This window comes from Panthera leo, chromosome B1, assembly GCF_018350215.1.
Source record: "Panthera leo isolate Ple1 chromosome B1, P.leo_Ple1_pat1.1, whole genome shotgun sequence".
Classification (NCBI taxonomy): Eukaryota; Metazoa; Chordata; class Mammalia; order Carnivora; family Felidae; genus Panthera; species Panthera leo.
In genome coordinates, this window is record NC_056682.1 from 116,399,875 (window position 1) to 116,423,561 (window position 23,687).

A 23,687-nucleotide genomic window follows, 5' to 3' on the forward strand; every position below is an offset into this window, starting at 1 on the left:
CTTTTCCCACATCCTCTCCTGAATAGGACTTCCCAAGCATATTGTTCTGGGTTCCCACCCAAGGCTGTTTAACTATGATCTCTGAGGCAAAGGGGAAAAAAAAAGCCTTTAAAGAAATACTTCAAAAAAGAAAAACTTTAGGGTAACTCTGAAAAATAAAGGAGTTGAAGAAAAAGGAAAAGCAGCAACAGTTAAGCTCACCCCCTCTGCCCTTTCAAGTTGCTGTTAACTTTTTTTTTTTCCTTTTCGATTCCTGAATTTTCTTCACTAAAAATAGGGGATTTTCACCAAGGCTGGGGGGAGAGTGGCAGTGATCAGAGGTTGCAACGAAGAACATAAGCAGCAGCAAAAGGGATTAAAGGAAGAGGCAATGAATGAACGGAGCTCTCATACCCAGAAAAACAAAGCTTTGTGCCTGAATTAATGAAGAGAACAAGGCTCCCTCAGATTCAGATCCTACAGTTCTCCTCTGAAAGGAAAACTTCCCAGGCTCTGCCTCCTTCGCGGTTCTACTTACGCTCTTGACGTCAGCCCCTCGCAAGGTGATCTGTGTGTGCCTCCAGCCACGGCCACCATTTCTTCCCCACAGGGCTGCTCCGTGGGCACCGTGTTTTCTCACAAACACCTGGAGCGTGCCGGAGTGCAGCCCAGTCACCTTGTGCCTGAACGACAGGCACAGGTCCCCTGAATGCATGAGGTGGCCGAGAGGTAGCACCAAGCGAGCGGCTTTTCCCCCTGGGCCTTTGGCTCCCGAGACTGTCAGATATTGTCCACCTGGAATGGGAAAAGCAGGGCTGTGTGTGTACGTGCCGACATCCCTTTCTAGCACAGACAGCATGGATGGCGAAACTTAAGTAAGATTTACTTTGCAGAAACTGCAAACTGGGATAGTCCCTTGTACAGAATTCCACATTTGCGGGGGTGGGGAGGGGGATCTTATTTCTATGCCTACTTTAAATTCTATGGTTTGTATTTACAGAAAATACTTGGCTCCTGGAGAGTACAAATTATGGCAAGGACACGATAGATAATTAGTAATCCTAACACCATGAATATTTCCTGCTGAGTATGAGCAGACACACAAGGGAAGACACAAGCTCCCCATCTCCTGATCCTCACCAGCGTCTGATTATGTTGTCAAGCTGGCTGGCTGGCTGACTCTAAATTGTCAGGGAGAATTTTCTATGTGGATAATTAACCTCCAGGCAGCAGAGCAGACAGTGATCTAAAGGGGCACTGGATCTGTTTATTCTCTCTTCTCTCCACTTTTTTTTTTTTTTTTTAATCTCTAAAGCAAGAAGGGTCCTTTGCAAAGGTCAGTTTTGCTGTTTTTCTTACATGGGAGTACGTCAAATCCCAGGAAGATGCAGAGGTGTTCTGGAAACCTCTACATCTTCCTGGAGCATCAATTTTTTTTGTAGGTAAGTAGCTTAAGACATGTTTATATCAAAGCAAATCTGTAACATTATACATAATTAATATATAGAATGTTTATTACATTTACATGTACACAAATTAATAAACACTTTCAATTTGGACAAATCAGTCTGATGATGTCCTCAGATCTCTAGGGCTACAGAGTTTGCTTCCCCCTATTGTTAGAGTAACCACAATAGTGGGGGGCGGGTAGTTTAAGGAGCAGTGAAGTGGGGGGATATTGCTTCCCAAGAGAGGGAAAGTTGCAAGTAGTATTTGGAAACAGTCCATATACAAGTGACATCCCCCCACCAGCTGTTTTATTACAGCCAACTGAAAAACAACCCTGTGTTTTAGCACTGATTTGTCCGTAAGAAATATGTGGTTGGAATGCTGACCACATGTACCTGTTTTGGTAGAGACACTACTTATTTCTCAGTTAAAAGATAAACCATCCTTTCTTATGCTTAATCTGTGTAAGACAAGATTATTTGGGGGATGTCCTATTCTTCAAGTGACTGCTCTAAGTTCCCTCTGAGCATTCAAAGGACCAAATAGGTGACTAGCATATACTTCCCTGTGCCAGGCTCTTTAAAGGGAACACCTTCAGCCCTGCTAACTGGTCTCTGAAGTGAACATGAATTTGGCTTGTTGTGCACCTGCAGAAACTAAGGCTTGGAGAGGTGAGGGCACCCAAGGGGTCATCTAGCCAGTGAGGGGCAGGGAAACAATTTGCGCTCAGAACTGCCTGGCCTCCTATGCAGCGCCTGCTGCTCTCAGACTGAAATCCCTGGTTTACAGGTTTCTGTCCCCCAGCAGACCGTGAACTCATTGATGTCAGGACCAACCTTTCCTCCAAACCACCCCGTTTTACATTCCTGCCACATGGTAGGGCTTTGAGGTCATGTGTTGAATAAATGATATTCCAAGAACACAGCAAAAACCTGAGGGGAAATAGTCCTTGAGGCATGTACTTGACTCAGCGAACACACACATATTTCTTTTCCTCCTGTCCCTGTGCCTTGCCAAATTAATCCAAACAATATTTGGGGCCAAAACATTTAGCTGGGGCTTACATGTCTCCCTGTAAGTCAGCTTTGAATCATCACAGGTATTTGGGTTAAGACTAAGATATAAGGTTATTACAGTTAACCTGCAAGTTTTAAGAAAACAAGGATTACCTTAAGACCCTGTGGAATGTTCGCTAATATCTCTATGCCAGACACTGCAGGCAAACCATGACATCCTGACGAGAGTCAACTAGTCCTTTTGCACAGGTATTTAAAGCTACAGCGTAAATCACGGTGAGCGGTGAGCGAGGCCACCACTGCTCTTCCTCTATAGAGTTGCTCTGGGGGAACCAGGTTTTTGTTTTACGTTAAAGGATTCTTTCCCTTTTTAAAAGGAAATGTTACCAGGGTGCGGTGGTAGCTAAGGGAAAAATGGATCTCGTGCTTCAAACAAGTTACCTATTAGATAAAAATTCTACTTCTGATTCCAAAATACTGGTTTAAATATAAAACTATATTAGACACTTTCATGGTTTCAGTTTAAAGCATTATAGTATCGAAAGTGTTTTTTTTTTTTTTTTTTTGAGAAACAATAAATGCTGCAGAACTTGCCAGAAAGTTAGGTGATAAAATTTGAATGTACTTATTTGTAACTCTACACTGGTTTGTGCCTTTACAACTTCAATTTACAAAGACAACAACATAATGTCCATTACCTTACCTATTAATTGTGTGGCCAAAAGAAAATGAGGGGGAGTTTGGCAGTTTTACTTATACATCATGGCCTTGCTGAGAAACCAGCCTAGCTAGACAACTAAGATCATTACAGTTTGCTGGGATTTACCTCTCAAATACAAAGGGCTTAATTTTTTGTTTTTTAAAAAAAAATTTAACGTTTATTATTGAGAGAGACACAGAGCATGAGCAGGGGAGGGGTAGAGTGAGGGGGAGACACAGAATCTGAAGTAGGCTCCAGGCTCTGAGCTGTCAGCACAGAGCCCCATGCAGGGCTCGAATTCACGAACGGTGAGATCGTGACCTGAGCCAAAGTCAGACACTTAACTGACTGAGCCACCTAGGCACTCCAATTTTTTGTTTTTTAAACAGAAGTAATACAGTAATGCCCACTGTAGGAAAAACAGAAGTACAAAAGCATAGAGAAAATTTAAATAAGCCATGATCCCCAAAGCCAGAGATAATTACTAACATTTTAACTTCTGAACATTGTCCTATGGAGATATATGAATGCTAATGCACATGAGTATAAACATTTTCCCAGTGTGGTAACTTCCTTTTTTTCATGAAATATATTAGCCATTTTTCTATGTCAACAAATAGACATTTTTCATAGCTCCAAGTATGCCATTAATAATTTAGCCAGTTTCTTCGTGAAGAACATTTAAGTTTCAAATTTTTATTTAAAAGTTTTTTTTGTAATTTCAAGTGTTTATTTAAATTCTAGTTAGTTAACATACAGTATTAGTTTCAGGAGTAGACTTTAGTGATTCATCACTTACACCCATGCTCATCATAGCAAACGCCCTCCAAATTTTTACTTTTAAGATAAAAATAGCACAAAACAGTAAGATGAGCAAAAAAAAAAAAAAATCTGAAAAACATAAAAAGAACCAGGTTCCCTTTTTATCTAAAGAGCTTTACAAATCAAACATGCACAAAATAAAGGGCATCATAGAAAAAAAATTACTTAAATCCTGTGAAAAGTTGACCATCTTTTCCTATAAGAGAAAGTCAAATTAAAAGGGGAGGCCTTGTCACATTTAAATTTGGCAAGGATAAAAATAATTTAGGGGCAGCTGGGTAGCTCAGTCAGTAAGTGTCCCGCTCTTGATTTTTGGCTCAGGTTGTGATCTCACGGTTTGTGGGATCAAGAGCCCCGTCGGGATTCACACTGGCAGTGTGGGGGCCTTAGAATTCTCTCTAACCCCCTCTCTCTGCCCCTCCCCTGCGTGCACGTGCTCTCTCTCAAACTTAAAAAAAAATAGTTGGGTAAGATCTATTGGGAATGGTTCTTAAATATTATTGGCAGAAGCATAAATTGCTACAACTCTTATGAAGGGCAATTTTGAGAACTTATCAAGATTCAAAATGCTAATTCCCTGTGACCTAGCCATTCCAATTTAGGAATTTATCCTACAGATATATTCAAGCGTATATGAAATGATACACGGACAATCTTCACTGGAGCACTGTTCTGCTGAAATGTGCCTCAGTGGATGGCTGGTTAAATACAGTGTGGTACATCGAAGAGGGAATGGAGTTAACAGCCATAAATAAGAATAAGGGTGTTCTGTTTACAGGACAATCTTCAACAACAATAGCTAATACTGTTTTATTGGTAACTGTGGGCCAGGCACTGCTTTAAATATTTTACATATGTTTAATAGATATTACCATCTCCACTTAAATAACTTGCTCCAAGTCAAAGCTGGTGAGTAGTGGCACTGGGTTTCAGCCCAAGCCTTTGGGCTTCAAAGTCCATGTGCCTCTAAACTCTTCAAAGACAGTATCTTCTGGGATACCTGAGTGGCTCAGTCAGTTAAGCATTGGACTTTGGCTCAGGTCTTAAGCTCACAGTATGAGTTCAAGCCCTACCTCGGGCTCTCTGCTGCCAGAACTGAGCCCTACTTTGGATCCTCTGTCTCCCCCTCTCTTTGCCCCTCCTGGCTCATGCCGGCTGTCTCAAAAATAAGACATTAAAAAAACGAAAGGACAGTATCTTCAAATGACAAAAGCAAGATGCTGTTGTGTAGAAAAAGATCCCTCTGGAAAGATAAGCAAGAAACTAGTTGCATCTGGAGAGGGTAACTGGGAGCCAGGGCTGGGAGAGGGAGCTTGTATTTTCACTGTTGATTTGTTTTTCCATGTTTGTGTATTTCAAAATAATATTTAATGCTGCAACAGACACGCTTGCATGTACATGCTGGCTTGCTATATATTTAAGTGAGTAGTGATCAGTAGTAGACAGAGCATTGAGTCAGCTTCCTTTAACCCTGATCCCCAGAGATTGGGGTTTCAGGAAAAGCCCCCACCCCCATCCCGGGGTCAAGCCTTGACATTTACAGAAGGGTGTGTCTTCAGGGCCACAGCCACATGCCTGCAGCACATCACATCAGTCAGCAGCACAATCTTCTCTGTCCCTTAGAGGCATGTATTAATTCCACTATCTCACAATTAGGTTGAAGACTGAATGTGCTAAACAAAACCTAATGAGCACCAGGAAGAACAGCCAGCAAATGAATTTACTTTGCAGCTGTTTCTCAAAGTTGTAAGTGTGTTTTAATTGAGGGTTTTCTTAGAGATATTAGCATATGAGAATATCTGCAGATCTGGATCTTGCATAAGAAATGCACATTAAAATCAGTCGTAACTGTGGAAATCCAAATATATATTCCTTTACAAATGGCATAATCTAGATAGAAGCAAGTAAACAATAAGCTTGGTAATTAGGCAATACAAAGGAATCATTTATTAAATTGGTTATATTCTGCTCTGGTCTTAGCTTGTGATACACACACACTCACACCCCTGAACTTCCTAGAAGAAAAATAGGCATTTTTCATACTAAGCTTTAATAGTATTTCCATCAGTATTTGGTTAGATTTTCCCACCATATTCTAAAAAGTTTGTCTGCAATTCCACCATGACATATGCCACGCACTGCTATCCCTTCTTTCACTCTGCCACCCTTTGGTCTTCCATCCACTTTCCAAGCCAGGGCCCTGCTGCTCAGTAATCTCTTTGGGATGACCTGGGGGCATTTGAATCTGAGTCAGAGGCTCTTGGAGGCTGTGTATGAGGTTTTCTAACTCAACCCTTATCCACTGCTCAAAACAACCTCTTGCTGTATGTCACCCAAACACCCCCACCAGGGGAGACCTCCCTATTTCCATGTCATTCTGTTCTTTTTAGACAGCTCTGTTGATTGCAAAGTTCCGAGAGTGAACCAAAACTGATCTTCCTGTAGCTTTTACCTACTGATCTGACTTCTCATCCCCTTGCTGTTGGTCAGTATTTGAAAAGCAGTCTTGCTCCATCACTTCTTCCCCAAGCTAAACATTTTGGTTCTTCACTTGTTTCCCATAGGCTTCAAGCTACCTTTCCATCTAGGTCATTTTCTTATGAGTGACCTACAATTATCTCTATTCTTTTCAGATGAGAACGAACCCACCAAAGTGGATTTTCCACTCTGGAAAAAATATCCTATGTCTATGGAAATGACAGTGATGACACAGATTCCACTCAAAAAGGCTTTCACCTCTCTTATTTGAGTAACTTCCCTGTGCATCCTAGCTATCAACAGAAGGGAGGAGGGAAGGGACAAAAGCAGAGAAGGAACATGTTTTACCTGCTGGCCCCTTACGTGAGCCAGTCTGAGCTGGACTGGAGATGAGGGCCTAAGAAGCTCCCCCTGATTGTCCTGAAGTTACCTGCAGCTCGTTATAATACTAAGATTTCTTCCTAGGGGCAGTTTTATGCCATCTTTTGAATATACGATGTATGCACCCGCATGCCTACATGCTAGGCGTGCACAGTTGAACCAAAAAATGCCTATGCAAGCCTCCTGCCCCTTCCCCCTAACACACTGAATGAAAGCTTCCTGTACTAACCCCACGGGGAGACAGTGCCTTGAGAGCTAGCTCCCTGTCTCCTTCCTTGGAACAATAAAAAGTTCCTAATTTTCAACATTTCCTGAAGTTTTCAGTCTGACCCCTAGAATCTGTTTACACTGAGGCACTTCCTCCCCTTCCCACACGTGTGTAGTTGGTTTCTAGACCATGAGCCATACCTTGCACTCACTCTCCATACATTTCACCCTCTTAAATATCGCCTATTGATCTAATGTTTTAGAGCTAATTTTTTTCAGCACACACTGCCACCTTCTCCTTGGGCTCTGAGTCATTCTACTCCGTTTGGCTGGTATGCCTTCAATATGCAAGTTCAAGATCCAATTCATCCAAATTGGTAAAACCTGGAGCAACCCCAGAAGCTCATCCTCCAGGGGCCAGAATCAATCATCAAGAGCTACCCAGTCACCCAAACAGCCATCACTTCCTTTCAGTTTGTTCTGTTCTGTCATAGCCAAATGGCCATTCCAAACGTTTTTGTCTACCATGCTAATTTCCAATCCTCTCTCTCAGAGGGCAAGTGGAATTTGGGGCACAACAAATTTAAACATCAACATATGTAATGAATAATAAAAAGTGTTTAAATACTATGCTTTAGAACCAATTTGGTATTTTAATTCTGAAAATCAAGTATTTTACATAGATTTTCTACATAGGATGCCTACATGGAAGTATAATGAATTCTTCTGAGTTTAGCATAAATTATTCTCACAATGTACCTTACTTGAAAGAGTTACTCGTTACGGCCATGAACGGTGTGTACCAGCCTGTCACACATGACTGCTAAAGCTCCCTCATCCTGTAGCAAACTACTTCAGGTCAGTGGTCAGTCAAACCTACAGTCCTGACATCTGCTGATCATAGACAGTGCACCTGCCGGAGAAGGCTGAGGCCACAGGAAGTACAGGGACACCTGGAGGGGAAGTCCCTTGTTTAGCTTTGTGGCCTGAGGAAATGTATACCACCTCTGGGCCTCAGGATCTCCTTTGTGAAACAGGACAATATTACCTGCTTCACAGGATAAGAGTAGATTAAATAGAACGAATGAGATGATGAATGAGTCAGGACTACAGTAGATATTAAATACATGGTTTCTCTCTTATTCACAGATATTTGTGACATTAATAATAACGTCATGCCCTGGGGTGCCTGGGTGGCTCAGTCGGTTGAGCATCCGACTCTTGGTTTCGGCTCAGGTCATGATCTAGCGGTTCGTGGGATCTGGCCCCATGCGCTAACAGCAAGGAGCCTGCTTGGGATTCTCTCTCTGCCCCCTCCCCTGCTCTTATTCCAACTTTCTCAAAAATAAACAAACAGATAACATCTTGCTCAGAGTCACCTTAAATGAGAAGAGTGTTTGCAGGAGGCAGGCGGGTGGGGTCACTAAAATTTATTTTATAGCTAAGAGAAATCTAAAAACCCATTTAAGCTTATTGAATATTCATATTTTAAAAGCTTACTTCAAATTTTCATTTAAAAAAATCTGTTAGGGGCTCCTGGGTGGCTCAGTCGGTTAAGCGTCCGACTTCGGCTCAGGTCATGATCTCGCGGTCTGTGGGTTCGAGCCCCGTGTCGGGCTCTGTGCTGACAGCTCAGAGCCTGGAGCCTGCTTCCGATTCTGTGTCTCCCTCTCTCTCTGACCCTCCCCCATTCATGCTCTGTCTCTGTCTCAAAAATAAATAAACATTAAAAAAAAATTTTTTTTTAAAATCTGTTATATTGCTACTGTAGAGCTACTCAGGCACCCCAGGAAGCATGCAATTTAAAAGTCTTAATTTTCCAAGCATCTATGTCTAACTCAACCTTTCTAATAACATTCTCTTGTGGAATAAATGGTAGTAATTTGTAATTAATTTCACCAGCATCTAAAGTAGACTGAAATTTTTTCCAGAGAAATATTCACAACTTCACAGAAATTTCCAGTGTCTCTTTCTGCAATGTGTCAAATCTTTAAAAAGACCTAATTGAGAAAATAACTAGGGAGTACCACCATGGCTGATGTACCATGATATTACTTCTTTCATGCTCGGGAATGGGGCACTATAAATAACTTGAAAATTATATGTTAGAATGAGTCTAAATGTTTTACTTACCAACCTCTGTGAGGGAAATTAGCTGGCCTTTTAGTGAACTACTTGTCTTCCCATAATATTATTCTAGTTTATTGCTAACAAGTTTAGTTCACTTAAAAAATGGAATATGAAATGCTAAACGAGATCTTTCTTTACTGAATAAAGAAGGTAAACACAGAGGCATGTTACAGTGTTCTTGATTGTCAGAACTAGGGCCCTCAGAGAGGATCAAACTGCTCTATATTAACTGGTTTTACCTGCTGGATCTCTAACTGGTTCCCAGTGCAAGTCACTGTCTTTTTCTCTGATCCATCCACAAAGCCCATGGTCGAAATTACAACTGTGTATCAGAACACCTATGAGAAAATGACCAGAAAGATGAATAGACCACAAACCCAATGACTAACAATAAAAACAAACTTGTTCTCTGTCTGTACACATGTTCTCTTCCAGCCACATAGAACTACCCCACCAGATATCAAAGATCACACGAATCCGAATCCTGACTTAGAACAATTGTGCCTGTGTGATCAGCTGTAAGAATAGAACACGCCAATGTTGCCAAATTATGACCTTGTTACATCATCAGTTACAAAACATGATTTCCTCCTCACAGTTGAAGTGCGGCTTTAATATTTTTTTTTTAAAGAAGATAATGATGATATATCATGATTTTCACTTAGCAATTGTGGAACTGCAAAGGAAACCGAGTTGTAAAAAATAAAGTATGTTTTTTCCCAGACATAACTAAATAATCTACAATTTAAAAGCCATTTTCATAAAATGGAAGGAGACACTAAAATGTCATTGTAACACTACTAAAATGTACGTTATCTACCTGGATCATCCTTCGCTTCATCATCTGCACTGACTCCTCTTTCAATTTCAAATATTTCAAACAAGTCATTTGAAGGCTGCCGTGGAACTGCAAGAGAGAGAAATTTGGTTTGGTTTGAGGAGGTATTGATAAAGGGGCATGCCTTTAATCACAGCGTCGGGGGAGAAGACCTAGGCATTTCATTCATCCGAAGAATCCAAAATATTTAATTAAAAATATTACATGTCACGTTAAGATTCACGCGGTTTGTTCTACAGGCACTTCTACTATAACACTTATCTGAGTACAATTTTTGGAAATGTTTTTCAAGTGTTTCTAAAAGTCAACATAAAAAAATTAAGAAGTCTTTGCCTGAAGAATACATTTTAAAAGAGCTACCCGTTTCTGGCAAAATATTCACCTCTGTCAAATTCTAGAATTTGTTTCTATGAAAAGATACATTATGAACTCTTAATTAAGGCTGTTTTTTAGTGGAAACTGCCTGCAACTGCAGTGAATGGTTTGATTTTCTAGCCACAGCATCAACTCGTCTCCAGTGAATGCTGCCCGCTGCTGAACTCCATCCACAATTCTTACCATCTATCTCTAGGTTCCCTGGCTCCTTAAAGATCAGATCCAAACTCCCTGGGGAAGGATTCACAACTCACCCCCTAAAACACACATCACTGTCCAAACACACCATTCATTTTCATATCTCTGACTCCATCCCCAGCTTGGGATCCTCTTGTTCCTACTAGTTAACCTGCCAAACTTCCCCCTCTTCCTGCAAAGACCCAATGCAAACATCCCTGTCTGGGTAAAAACGTTCATGCCCCAGGCGAATCAAATTCTTTCCTTTTGTACCCCGCAAAGACTCGTGTTCGCATCTCTATTAAAACCTTCCATAGAGAACTGTAGTTCTTCACATACATGCACGTCTGTCCCTCTAGGTTCTGAGGTCCAGGATGGCATCAATCATGTCCTATTCATATGGCATTTCCAGGGCATGACCTGGACACAGGCCCTCAATAAGTGTTTACTGAATGAATGTGAAAATCTTATCAGAAACTCACATTTTGTCAACCCTTTTCCTCAAGTGAACCAACTGGGCCAGAGCTGAAGAATCCGTTTTTAAAAAATGGAGTCATTTAAAGCATTAGTTATTATTCAATATACATTTGTCCCCCATATGCCAAGAACCATGGTAGCCAAGGGGACAGGCAATAGGGTGAACAAGACCGACAAGGACCTGGCCCTCAGGGAGACTGCATTCTAGCTAGACAGGCCAACATGAAACATGTAGCTAAATCCACACTGCAATTCTAAATTCTGATGAGGGCTGCAAAGGAAAACCACCAGAAGATGTCATGAAGAGTAACTGGGGTGGGGATGGAGGGGGTATGTGGGAATGTTGGTGGAGGGGAATTCCTGGCCAAAGACCAGGGCATACTCCCTTTTCTACGCCAGAACTTAAATTCATTAACTATATTTTTATAAGGCAGGGAGTAAAAGATGTAGAACACCAAGGAACAGACATTAGTCAGAAGGGTTCTTTTTCAACAATGTTCCTATTATTTTTAGCAAGAATTTTGTTTTTAAATTAAGTAATAATCCCATAATATTCACACTGATGGTTTTTATTTTGCTTACTGCTTTTCAAGTTTTTCCCTTTTTGTTTCAAAAGTCCAAACAGCGGAGACCCATCTCCTCTCCACACACACACTCATATATACCCAGCCTGAAAGGGATGGGAGAGAAGCCAGTCCATAGACCAGCTCTAGGGATATAACCTGATTGCAGGTGCCCTGGGCTGAGGTAACTGGCTATCCTCTTAAGTTTTTTTTTTAAACATTTATTTATTTTTGAGAGAGTGAGACACGTGTGAGTCGGAGAGGGGCAGAGAGAGGGGGAGACACAGAATCCAAAGCAGGCTCCAGGCTCTGAGCCGTCAGCACAGAGCCCAACGCGGGGCTTGAACTCACAGACCGTGAGATCAGGACCTGAGCTGAAGTCAGACACTCAACCGACGCTCCTGCTCCTTCTCCCCTCTCTGTCTCTCTCTCCCCTACGAGCCACCCTCTTTCATAGCCAAAGGACTAACAGCAACAATATCCATTTTATAGCTTTCCTTTCTTCCTTTGGGCCTCTAAGAGGGAGATTGCCTCTTACTTACTAGAAATATTATAAAGTTGTAAGCAATTATGCTTCATTTCTCATTACACAGAGAAAGTGTAAAAAATTCTATAGAACAATCATTTTTTGTCTCTTGTTGTAACTTACACAACTCATCTCTGGACTGGAATAGCTCAAATCTTCTAATACCGTATTATGGGACTGCTTTGTGGCTGTTTGTCAGCCCCCTTTTTTTCCTAGATGAAGGACACTCAAATGGTAAATAGAGTCTTGGTGTAGAGGGGGAGGCTGGTACAAAGGTTTCCTGGCACAAGGGGCCTATTTTTGGTGTTCTTAGAAGCTTCTTTATTACGTGTGATCTTAAAACTGTAATACATATATTACAACATGGGGATAACTTCTAGTCACTGATATAACACCTGTCATAGGAAGCTTGCAATTAGCTTTCTTATAATATAGATGTTTCTAAGTGAATTCATCAATTCATTCTTTTTTGCGTGTGGTTTTTTTTTTTTTTTTTTTTTTTCTCTGTTGACTGTTTTATTGATGATAGTCTTTGGATCAGGTACTCAATTCCTTCCATCACTTCATTCTTTATAGGATGGGTGTCACTGCATTCAATGCAGTTTGCCCTAGATAAAGCTGTTCTCTATGGCACTGGCAAGGTGTGTTCTTAGAAACCTCTGTATTGATAGGGCACCTGGTTAAACATCTGACTCTTGACTCGATTTCGGCTCAGATCACGATCTCACAGTTCATGGGTTCTAGCCCTGTATCGGGTCCTGTGCTGACAGCATGAAGCCTCTTGGGATGGATTCTCTCTCTCTCTCTCTGCTCCTCCCCTACTTGCTCTCTCTCTCTCAAAAATAAACCTTAAAAAAAAAAGAAAAGAAACCTCTGTATTACAAATGTACTTAAACACTTCATGCTTATTTAGTGGGTAACTTCCATCCCTGATATAACACCGTGTGAACACAGCTTGCAAATATCTTTCTTAAAAATATATTAGAAGTGTTCTTAAATTATTTAATGCATGCATTAAATAATGAGGGTTACTTCCACTCTCAATAATAAACTGGTCATAAAGAGAGATCAAGGGGTTCCTCTCTAAGGAAGCACCATTTACACCAAGAAGGAAAGAATACGGAAACTTCCAAGCAAAAAGCAAAGTGGTGGTGTGGGGGAAGAGGGAGTGTTTCAGACAGCAGTTACAAAGAAGGCGCTCAGAATATCCAGAGAAAGGAGTTCATGGCGTCTGGAGGATGCTGAGAAGTGGGGGAATGTGACTTGGGATGAGGTTGAGGAGAAAGGAAGGGAGGAGATCACGCGTTTGGATGGTTCATTAATGTTCCATTAATGCCAGATGTCTCATTAATAGTTCTTGGAAACCAAGTGCCAAAAACAGTAACTTCAGCAGGTGACCAAGCACACCTTCAGTGCAGGTCTTTGGGAAACAGTTCAAGGAATTCAGAGACCTAAACGCTCCGCGGCTATTAGTTCTCACAATTGTGTGTGCTCTTCTCTGTAACTCTGCCAAATTGTTAAACTATTTCTCCTTCCTGACACATACACATGTGGATTGCTAAGAGTCAAGTGTCAAGAGAAGGTTCACTACCCTGCTACCTGGTATTTTACACTTTATGTGACAACACTAGGTGAAATAAGTTGTGGGACAAAATCATTCAAGCAGTATGATCTTAACTACGTACAAGAAAAGACAAGCCAACAAAAAACAGACTAGAAAATAAGAGAGACAAAACACGCCCTCCCAAGCACATATGGCCAATTAACTTACAATGAAAGAAGCCAAGAATATACAGTGAACAAATGGCAGTCTCTTCAAAAACATGGTATTGGGCAAACTGGATGGCCACAAGTAAAAGAATGAAACTGGATCCCTATTTTATATTATACACAAAAATGAACTCAACATAGATTAGAGACTTGAATGTAAGATCTGCAACCATAAAACTCCTAGAAGAAAATACAGGCAGTAAGTTCCTTGGCACTGGTCTTGGCAGTGATTTTTTTTTTTGGATCTGACTCCAAAAGCAAAAATAAGCAAGCAGGACGATATCAAACTAAAAACCTTCTGCACAGCAAAGAAAACCACCACCAAAATGAAAACGCCAGCTACTAAATAGGAGAAAATATTTGCAAATCATATCCAATAAGAAGTTAATACCCAAAATATATAAAGAACTCAGACAATTCGATAGCAAAAAAAAAAAAAAAAATTCAATTACAAAATGAGCAGAAGATCTGAATCAACGTTTTTCCAAAGACATACAGGGGCCAGCAGTTACGTTAAAAGGTGCTCAATATCATCGATCCACAGGGAAATGCAAATAAAAACCTCACACCTGTTAGAATGGCTGTAATCAAAGAGACAAGAAATAACAAGTGTTGGCAGAGATGTGGAGAAAAGGGAACCTTTGTGCAATGGTAATGAGAATGCAAACTGGTGCGGTCACTAGGGAGGTTCCCCCAAAAATTAAAACTAGAAACACCATATGATCCAGCAATTCCACTTCTGAGTATCTATCTGAAGAAAATAAAAACAGTAATTCAAAAAGATATAAGCATTCTCATGCTCACTGCAGCATTATTCACAACAGCCAAGATATGGAAACAACATCAGTGTCCACTGACTAATGAATGGATGAAGAGATGGCATATATACACACAGAGTAATAATCAGCTATAAAAAGGAATGAAGTCTTGCCACTTGTGACAACATGGAAAGACCCTGAAGGCATTATGGTAAGTGAACTGAGTCAGAGTAAAACAAATACCACATGCTCTCACTCAAATGTGGAATCTTAAAAACAAAAACAAGCTCATAGATACAGACAACGGATTGGACGGATTGGTGGTTGCCAAAAACAGGTGAATGGGTGAAAGAGCTCCAAAGTTATAAATGTCCAGTTATAAAATAAGTAACTCTTGAGATGTAATGTAAAGCATGGTGACTACAATTAAAAACACTGCACTGCATATCTGAAAGTTGCTAACAGAGAAAATCTTAAAAGTTCTCATCACAAGAAAAGACTCTGTAATAAAGTATTATGATGGGTGCTAACTAGATTTATAGTGGTCATCATTTCAACATGCATTCAAGTATCTACTCATTGTGTTGTACACCTGAAACTAATATAAGGAAGTAGGTCAATTATACCTCAGTTAATAAAAAGGTAACAATAATGGTAATATGAGTGCTGGAAATGAAAATGGTATTTTCCCATTTGGTTTGCTTTGTCTTTTGTAATTGTATGTAAGAATTGTTTATAAAAAGAAATGATTTCTGGGGGCACCTGGGTGGCTCAGTAGGTTAAGCATCCGACTTCAGCTCAGGTCATGATTTCAGGGTTTGTAGGTTCAAGCTCCGCGGTGGGCTCTGTGCTGACAGCTCGGAGCCTGGAGCCTGCTTCAGATTCTGTGTCTCCCTCTCTCTGTCCCTCCCCTGCTCATGCTGTCTTTCTCTCTCAAAAATAAATAAACATTAAAAAAAATTAAAAAAGGGGCGCCTGGGTGGCGGAGTCGGTTAAGCGTCCGACTTCAGCCAGGTCACGATCTCACGGTCCGTGAGTTCGAGCCCCGCGTCAGGCTCTGGGCTGATGGCTCAGAGCCTGGAGCCTGTTTCCGATTCTGTGTCTCCCTCTCTCTCTGTCCCTCCCCCGTTCATGCTCTGTCTCTCTCTGTCCCAAAAATAAATAAACGTTGAAAAAAAAAATTAAAAAAAAGAGTTGTATGAACATTCTTTAGTTTATGTTCATTTTGATCATATTTGCTTTCTCACGTCCGCTTTCACGTCCCTCCCACTCATTCTCCATGCTACAGCCAGAATGGTGTACCTGATCCGAAATCTTCCAAAGGCTTCCAGCTTCCACCAGAATAAGGTCTGAAATTTTTACAGGGCTTTAAAAGGCACTGCATCTCTAGCTGCATTTGGTGCCCTTCCTCCCACACCCTGCTTTCCTACCTGTGAGTTCTAGAACTAGAAGGATGTTTTAGTTCCACACCCTTTCACTCCCTGGTGCACTCGCTCACAGTAATGCATCCTGTGTGTCACAGTGCGAGCATCACCCCTCAAGAGATTTTCACCCATCTGTCCTTCCCAGGAGAGCTTAGCCAGCCCCACGTCCTCACACAGCTTCCTCAATTCTCCTTTAAAGCATTCAGTACCTGGGGAAACTGTTAGATGTCTGTCTTCACCTCCAGGATGTAGATCCCATGAGGGCAAGAGTATGCTCATTGCTTTACAACAAGTTCTTAGCCCAGTGTCTTGTACTCAGCAGATTGCATTTCTTGACTGTACGTTAAAGAGTGCATAGAATAGATGGAAGATGGATGGACAGAGGGTAGCAGAATTGTATTGTTAGCATTTCTCCTATCCTTTTTTTAATCTCTACAATTATACCATTTTAATTCTAAAAATTAATGGTTCAACTAGAAAGTATCAGATACGTATTTGTTTTTATAAAATATATTACATATTTAGATCGACTATTAGCTAAAATACAAAGCAGGGAAAAATAATTAGAAAAATCATGTATAAGTGTCTATCCTGGTTATACTTTTATTTTTAGGCAAGGTTATTTATCATTTATTTTAATTAACATTTTCTTCCTTGATTAAAATAATTCTCTTGAATCAAAGAACATGTTTAAATTCACAGATATATTTCAATTTCATAGCCTCACATTTAATATAGGTACCAAGACTCTATTGAAAGTCCTCTTTGAGCAATCAAAATACAAGTAACAGACATGTAGTTGCTATGGGGTAGGGGTCTGTATGTGTGCTCTCACAGAATTCTCTTTTCTTTCAATGTTTTAGGTACTTTTTTTCTTCCATAACAGAAATCCTTTTTTAAAATTTTTTTTAATGTTTTAATTTATATTTGAGAGAGAGAGAGGGAAAGAGAGAGGGAGGGAGGGAGGGAGGGAGGGAAGGAGGGAGGGAGGCGGGGGAGGGGGGCAGAGAGGGAGACACAGAATCTGAAGGAGGCTCCAGGCTCTGAGTTGTCAGCAGAGAGCCCGACATAGGGCTCAAACCCACGAACCATGAGATCATGAACTGAGCCGAAGTTGGCCACTTAACCAACTGGGCCACCCAGGCACCCCAAGAATGTTCATATATTCTGTAAAAGACTCATTTCCTAAATTTTTCCCTTCCATTGACCAATGTTTTATTCACCAAAAAATATCACTTGCTCGGTGCTTCTTACAGTCGTCATGAACTGAAACAAAGGGGGTGTGCAGGTAGTGAAGCACACAGACAGCTGGATAAATATGTGGCTGGGTTGTGCCCAGCGACCTAGTACTCTTTCACAATGTCTGGAGAGCCCAGGAGCCCGTGAGAAGAATCGGCCACACAAAAAAGCAGGAAATCTCTTAAAAGATACTTTGGCCCAGCACTTTCTATTAAATATATTTTCCCAAGGAATATGACATTAATGTGTAACTTGCACTCATAAATGAGGTTTCCCAAATAGTCAAGTATACTGTTACCCCCCCCCCCAAAAAATGAAAAGTAAACACAGTGAAGTAAATGTAAATATTATCATACACACCTCCCACTGCCAGACTTCTTCCAAAGAGTGAACTATAGCAAAATGTAAGCACTATTTATTAAAGGTAGGTTTGCAAATTCCATTTCTGTATAATGGTGGCTACCATGACATTACCCAGGCCAGTTCTGGCATTTATTGCGGGACAAAAAGATTGAAGATAACACGGTCTTAAATTCTTTCTGTGGTGACAGGTTTGGTTCATTGGAAGACAATGGTACATCTGTAACTTTCCTAATATTCTTTTTCGTTTTTAAAGTTTATTTATTTTTGAGATAGTGAGAAACAGAATGTGACTAGGACAGGGGCAGAGAGAGACGACACACAGAATCCGAAACAGGCTCCAGGCTCTGAGCTGTCAGCACAGAGCTTGACACGCGGCTCGAACTCAGGAACCGTGAGATCATGGCCTGAGCTGAAGTCGGATGCTTAAACTATTGAGCCCCCCAGGAGCCTCACTCTCCTAATATTCTGAAGTCTCGTTCTGGAGGCAAAACCTAGGGGATTTTTAGAGACTACAGAGTGGAGATGAGTGACGGGGGTTTTATGAGGCAGTCTCCTGCCTCTCTCCCCCCTGCCCGCCCCCTTTCTTTCCCTCTCCAGATGAAGAACATACACATTATAGCTTTAAATAACCAGAAAGAAGCAAATAAAAGGACTGGAAAGGAGTTTCTGAAATTTCCTTAACCACTTTAGAGAAAATTCTTAGCCATATAACTGATCACTAGCAAAAAGAAAAGAGTTTCTGGGATTCACAGAAATAAGCCCTTGTCTGCCAAAGCTTTCATCCATAGGAAGAATCTAAAATGTTCAAAAGACAGCCCTTTGGGATGAGAGTAAAGAGCAGAATTGGGAAAAATTAAATCTCTCATGAAAGGTGGAACATGGACACAGTGACAGCATTCAGCAAGGAGCCCAATTTACATGCCTCACCTATTTCTCCTTTAACAGTTTCAGAACACCTCAAAGCACTGCCTGGTGCAATCCAGGGAGAACAGAGTATCTAAAAGATGGTTCTTTTCTAAGTATGACCACAAGGATGATAACACAACTTTTCCAGAGCAAGAGAAAGCATGACAGGTTCTGTTCTCTTTCCCTCTTCTGAGCCAAGGAAGCCATAAAGCGTAGCCCTGTCAGGAACACTCCAGAGCAGGCAGTGAACAGACCCAGCAGTGGGTGAGCAGGCCACCCAATGAGTGAGAAGACCACCCGGTGGTTGATCAGGTTACGCGGTGGGTGAGCAGACTACCCGATAGGGCTGCTGGCACTGAGCACAGCACGAACACCCAGGGAGGTGCAGAATCCCACCTGCTCTGCGGGACAAGTGTCAATGCCCTCAGGCCAAAGAAATCACTTTAGAGGAAAAAAAAAAAAGCTTTTATTTTTGGTATGTATCAGACACGACACCTGTTTCCCACCCAGACAGACTCATCTCTCAAAAGGCTGTTGTCACTATATGCACAGGTAGGAAGTCGAGGGGATCCTGTCTCTCTTTTGACATCACAACTGTTCACCTGGTCACTATCAACACCTAAATGAAACAGGATATTCCAATTACTTGGTAAAAAGTAAAGGATATGCAAAGTAGCAGCTTTCCTTTTGTATTTTCTCTACTCACCTAATAGCTCTCACTTGCAAGCCAATTTGGTTCAAAATGATCCAGTTAGCCAAAAATAGTATTAAAATTATAACGAACCATAATAAAAGGCTTCAGAAAAATACAGACTCAGAACTGGAACAGAAAATAGGGCTGTATTCTTATGAATTAAGTATATGGTATTATTATCATATAACTGAATTCAACAACATCAACAGAAGTAGTAAGAGCAATTATGTATTGAGTTCTTACTATATATGCCAAGCACTATGGTTAAGAGTTTTACATGCAACCTGTCATCTAATTTTCTCAACAGCTCAATGAGGTAGATACTATTATTGTCCCCATTTATAGGTGAGGAAACAAAGACATGGGAAGATTTAGTGATATGCCCCAAATCACAGAGTGGCTGAACACAATACTTTTCATTACAACACTACAGACAACTGTGTATACAACTTAGCATTTTTTGATTTCTGACTTTGGTCACGTTCACCAAGAATTCATTTTGTCCCTTCCAGAGAGAACTATTTCTTCTTTACCAGCCACCATAAAATCAAATTAAAATATAAATCAAAAATCTTGAAAACTTTCAGAATTCACAGCCCCAAATCCTGACCAGTAAGCAGTGACAACTCATTCCTTCAAAACACTAGCAGAAATTCAATCCTCAGGGAGATGTCAGGCATCTTCTCAGGGTCTCTGTGGGCCTTGCTGTTTACCAGACAGCAAACTAGTTTGAAGACCTTTTCGCCCCTCAGCAGAAACAATCTTTTTACTCATTACCACATAGAATAAGAAGAGAGATCCTATTTTCATAACTAAGAACAATGTGATGGCACCAGCCACAGACTCTGTAAAAACCCACAGAAGGAAGAGAAGGAAATGGTACACAGCAGGCAGCAAAGCAGCAATCAAGAAAATGGAAACAATTTTCATCTTACTGCATGGTACTTGGAATTTCAACACATTCTCATGGTCTAGGGTAACACAGAAACAATGAGTCTGGCTCTCTGATAAGGCCACTCATAAGAGCAACTGACACATTACATTATATTCTGTAATCTTTATTCTGTGACATTTTCCCTCTTTATGTGGCCCAGATGCTACATGCTACATTTTAGGCACAATTGCTATATTTGAAACATTCCACATCTGGCTAATTCTGTCTTGGTTCCACTGGCTGGCGCTCCCATTAAGACTTAGAGAGCCCTGTTATTCAGTGTGGTCAGCAGATCAACAGCATTACCTGCAAACTTGTTAAAAATGCAGAATCTCAGGTCCTCCCCTAGACCCAATAAATCCAAGTTTTCACTTTAACCAAGTTCCATGTGACTTATATACACATTGAGGACAGAGAAGTACTTCCTTAGAAAGTCTGATTTAGCAAATGTGTGGTGAGGATTAGGAATCTACATCTTAAATAAGCACCCTAGGTTACTCCGGTTCCAAGGAGCTTCTGACAACACTTTGAAAAAAAAATTTGCTCCTGGTCCAACTGGTATTATATTCCTTGTGGTAATCCGAGCTTTCTAGCTAAAACTGGACATATCTGACACACTCAATTATAAAGACAATTCTGAAAGGTTAAAAATAGAATAAAATGTTTAATGCATCTTTAAAAAACCAGGATGTTCCAAATAAAATTATATGATTGAAAATGAGAATCCCATGGGGTATTTTTCCAAAACACACAACTCACTCTCTTGCTGGGGAGAGTGGATTCTATGACCACTGACACCTCTCTGAAGGAATCACTCTGGGAATACATTACAGCGACCAACAGCAGTGGGAATGGGACGATGAAACATCACTAAGGACAACAAAAAGACATGGAAAGGGTGTCTGGGTGGCTCAGCTGGTTAAGAGTCCCACTCTTGATTTTGGCTCAGGTCATGATCTTACCACTCAGGAGACAGAGGCTCCCAACCCCCACCCCAGGCTCCCGATGGGCTTGAGCCTGCTTAAAATTCTCTCTCTCTCCCTCTTCCTCTCATCCTCCCAGGCAGGAGTGTGCACACACTCATTCATATACTCATATATGTGTGTGTATGTGTGTGTATATATATATACATGTATGTATACATATGTATGTATGCATACATATGTATACATACATGTATATATGTATAATTTTTAAAATATTTTTAAAAAGACAAGGAAAGTTACCCCAAATATCATAAACTGGATAGATTCACAATTACTAATTTGTTTTTCTTCCAAACTTTTATATTCATCCAGACATATGCAGACATGTATTTTATACCTAATTGGGGTCAAATGATATGTACACGTCTGTATATTCTTTTCACTTAAGCTTTTTATAACATCAGTATTTTCCCAAGGCATTAAATATTTCTCAAAAAAAAAAAAAACACTGTTGCATAATAATTCATTGTATTACCAGACTAGAATGCATTTCCCCCTAAGTTCCTTTACTTCAGGTTCTACATAGAGTTTTTATTTATTTTATTTATTTATTTTTTGCTTTGGGGTAGCTCCTACCTGCTCTGATACCAGATTTTTGTCTTTGGTCTAGGTCTCCAACTTTCTAGCAATTCCCTGCAGCATATCTCTGGGTCCAAACAGGTGTCCCACCAATTAAATCTGCTTTTCTTGCTCTCAGTCTGCCCAGCATCTTACCGTCTCCCCAACCCTCCCCCTAACCTCCACCGGGCTCTTCCAGAGTCAAAGATAAACCCATTGGTCTCAAAAACTATGCAGATGAGAGATAATGTACAGTAATTTGTCCAAAGGTGTCTAACTCATAAATAATAGAGGTAAGAATTGAAATCAGATCTTCTGATTCAATGTATATTCTCCTTAGCAGCAGTTAAAAACTCCTCAATTTCACGTCTCAATCTTGTTTTCCTATTTCCCTTCAATCAATGCCTTTTCACTATTTCCCTACATCATACTCAAAAAGAGGTATATTAGAGTTTTCTAGACAATGTTTATTTTCAATGACTATAGTAAGGTGTATCAGGGTAACAGAGAGACCATAATCTGAAATCAACTTTGATGATCTGGAGACAAACTATCAGAACCAACAAGTTAAATTTAGCTAGTTCAAGCATTTGAAGAATAACACAGATTGAAAAAAGTTGACTACAGCATAAAATTTTATTTCATTCCACTCAATAAATATTTTTGAGTGCCTACTATGTACCAGGCATTGTGTGACTATTTTTGAGGGATAAAACATCTGGGGATAAAACAGCTGCCCATAATCTGCATGACAACATACTTGGCAACAGAGGGAAATGATTTAGATTAGAAAAATATGGTTAAAGAAACTCTCCTTGCAATCAATATTGGGTCATATCTGACTATCTTTGGACCCCATAGTTTGAGACAGATTTGAGAAAGAAGGTTCAAAGGGCAACCCAAAAAGACTAAAAGTGGGTTGAAAAACAATATTTCTAAGAAAAGGTTTATGAAACAGAAATTACTGAGCCCAAAAAAGAAACAGCTGAGTAATTTCCTGAGCGTGTTCTTTTAATACATGGAGTATGGGGTCTGGAGACATTGACCAGCTGTGTCCATCAGCCATAATTACCTGACAATACTGAAGTGGTGTGAACTGTAATTTCAAGAATTTATATTAAAGAGAGAATATCCCAACAGTAAGGCGGGTTACTGTGAGAGACTTTAGTTACCATTAGAGATTTTGAATGTAAGGGGGATGATTTGTTTTAAGCCTCCTAAGGATATCACTCTTGAGTAATTAACTGATATTCATCTAGATGAAAGATTTTAGGCCCCAAATTAAAATGTGAAATGGCTATATTATAATTCTTCCATCCCGATTGCTTATTTGAAGTTAAAATTTTTCTTTTTCTGTTTTGAACCTCTTTCTTTCTAGGAGTAGTAACAGGACAAAAATTCCAGCTTCAACAGTATTTTGTTTATATCTACAAGAAATGTTGTTTTTAAAAAATGTGTGTGCCTTCTCACAGGCCAACTTTCAAATAATAAAGTTATAAAGCAAAAATTATTTGAGCAAGTCTCAGAAGCTAGGAAATATAGGCTTTGAGTCATTAGCTCTAAACCAACATCATCTTTCTTCTCATTAACATTCAATTTTCAGGTTTAATATTCCACTGAATAGAATACCAATCTCTAAAATGAAAGGATGAAGGGAGGGAAGAAAGAGAGGGGGAAAATGGTGGAAGCACCACGGTAAAAAAAAAAAAAAAAGAGAGAGAGAGAGAGAAAGGAAAGAAACAATGTTTTAATTCATAAATACAGATTAAACGTGTTGTTACACTAAACTAGCTTTTGTATGGATAACGCACAATGATTATTTTATGTTAAAATGCTATCAGTGATAGGGGCGCCTGGGTGGCGCAGTCGGTTAAGCGTCCGACTTCAGCCAGGTCACGATCTCGCGGTCCGTGAGTTCGAGCCCCGCGTCAGGCTCT

The 23,687-nt window shown here is 40.3% G+C and overlaps 1 protein-coding gene across 4 annotated transcripts in view; it reads right to left on the minus strand.

The window, feature by feature from the left end:
* Window positions 1-23,687, minus strand: part of NPNT (nephronectin) — an 82,610-nt gene that overhangs the window by 3,688 nt on the left and 55,235 nt on the right. For all 4 annotated transcript variants that reach the window (XM_042935765.1, XM_042935763.1, XM_042935764.1 and 1 more), the window contains 3 exons: window positions 9,983-10,069; window positions 9,402-9,500; window positions 518-774 (listed from right to left, as the gene is read on the minus strand). In XM_042935765.1, the coding sequence (XP_042791699.1) occupies window positions 518-774; window positions 9,402-9,500; window positions 9,983-10,069 (443 nt within the window). The remainder of the gene's footprint in view (window positions 1-517; window positions 775-9,401; window positions 9,501-9,982; window positions 10,070-23,687) is intronic.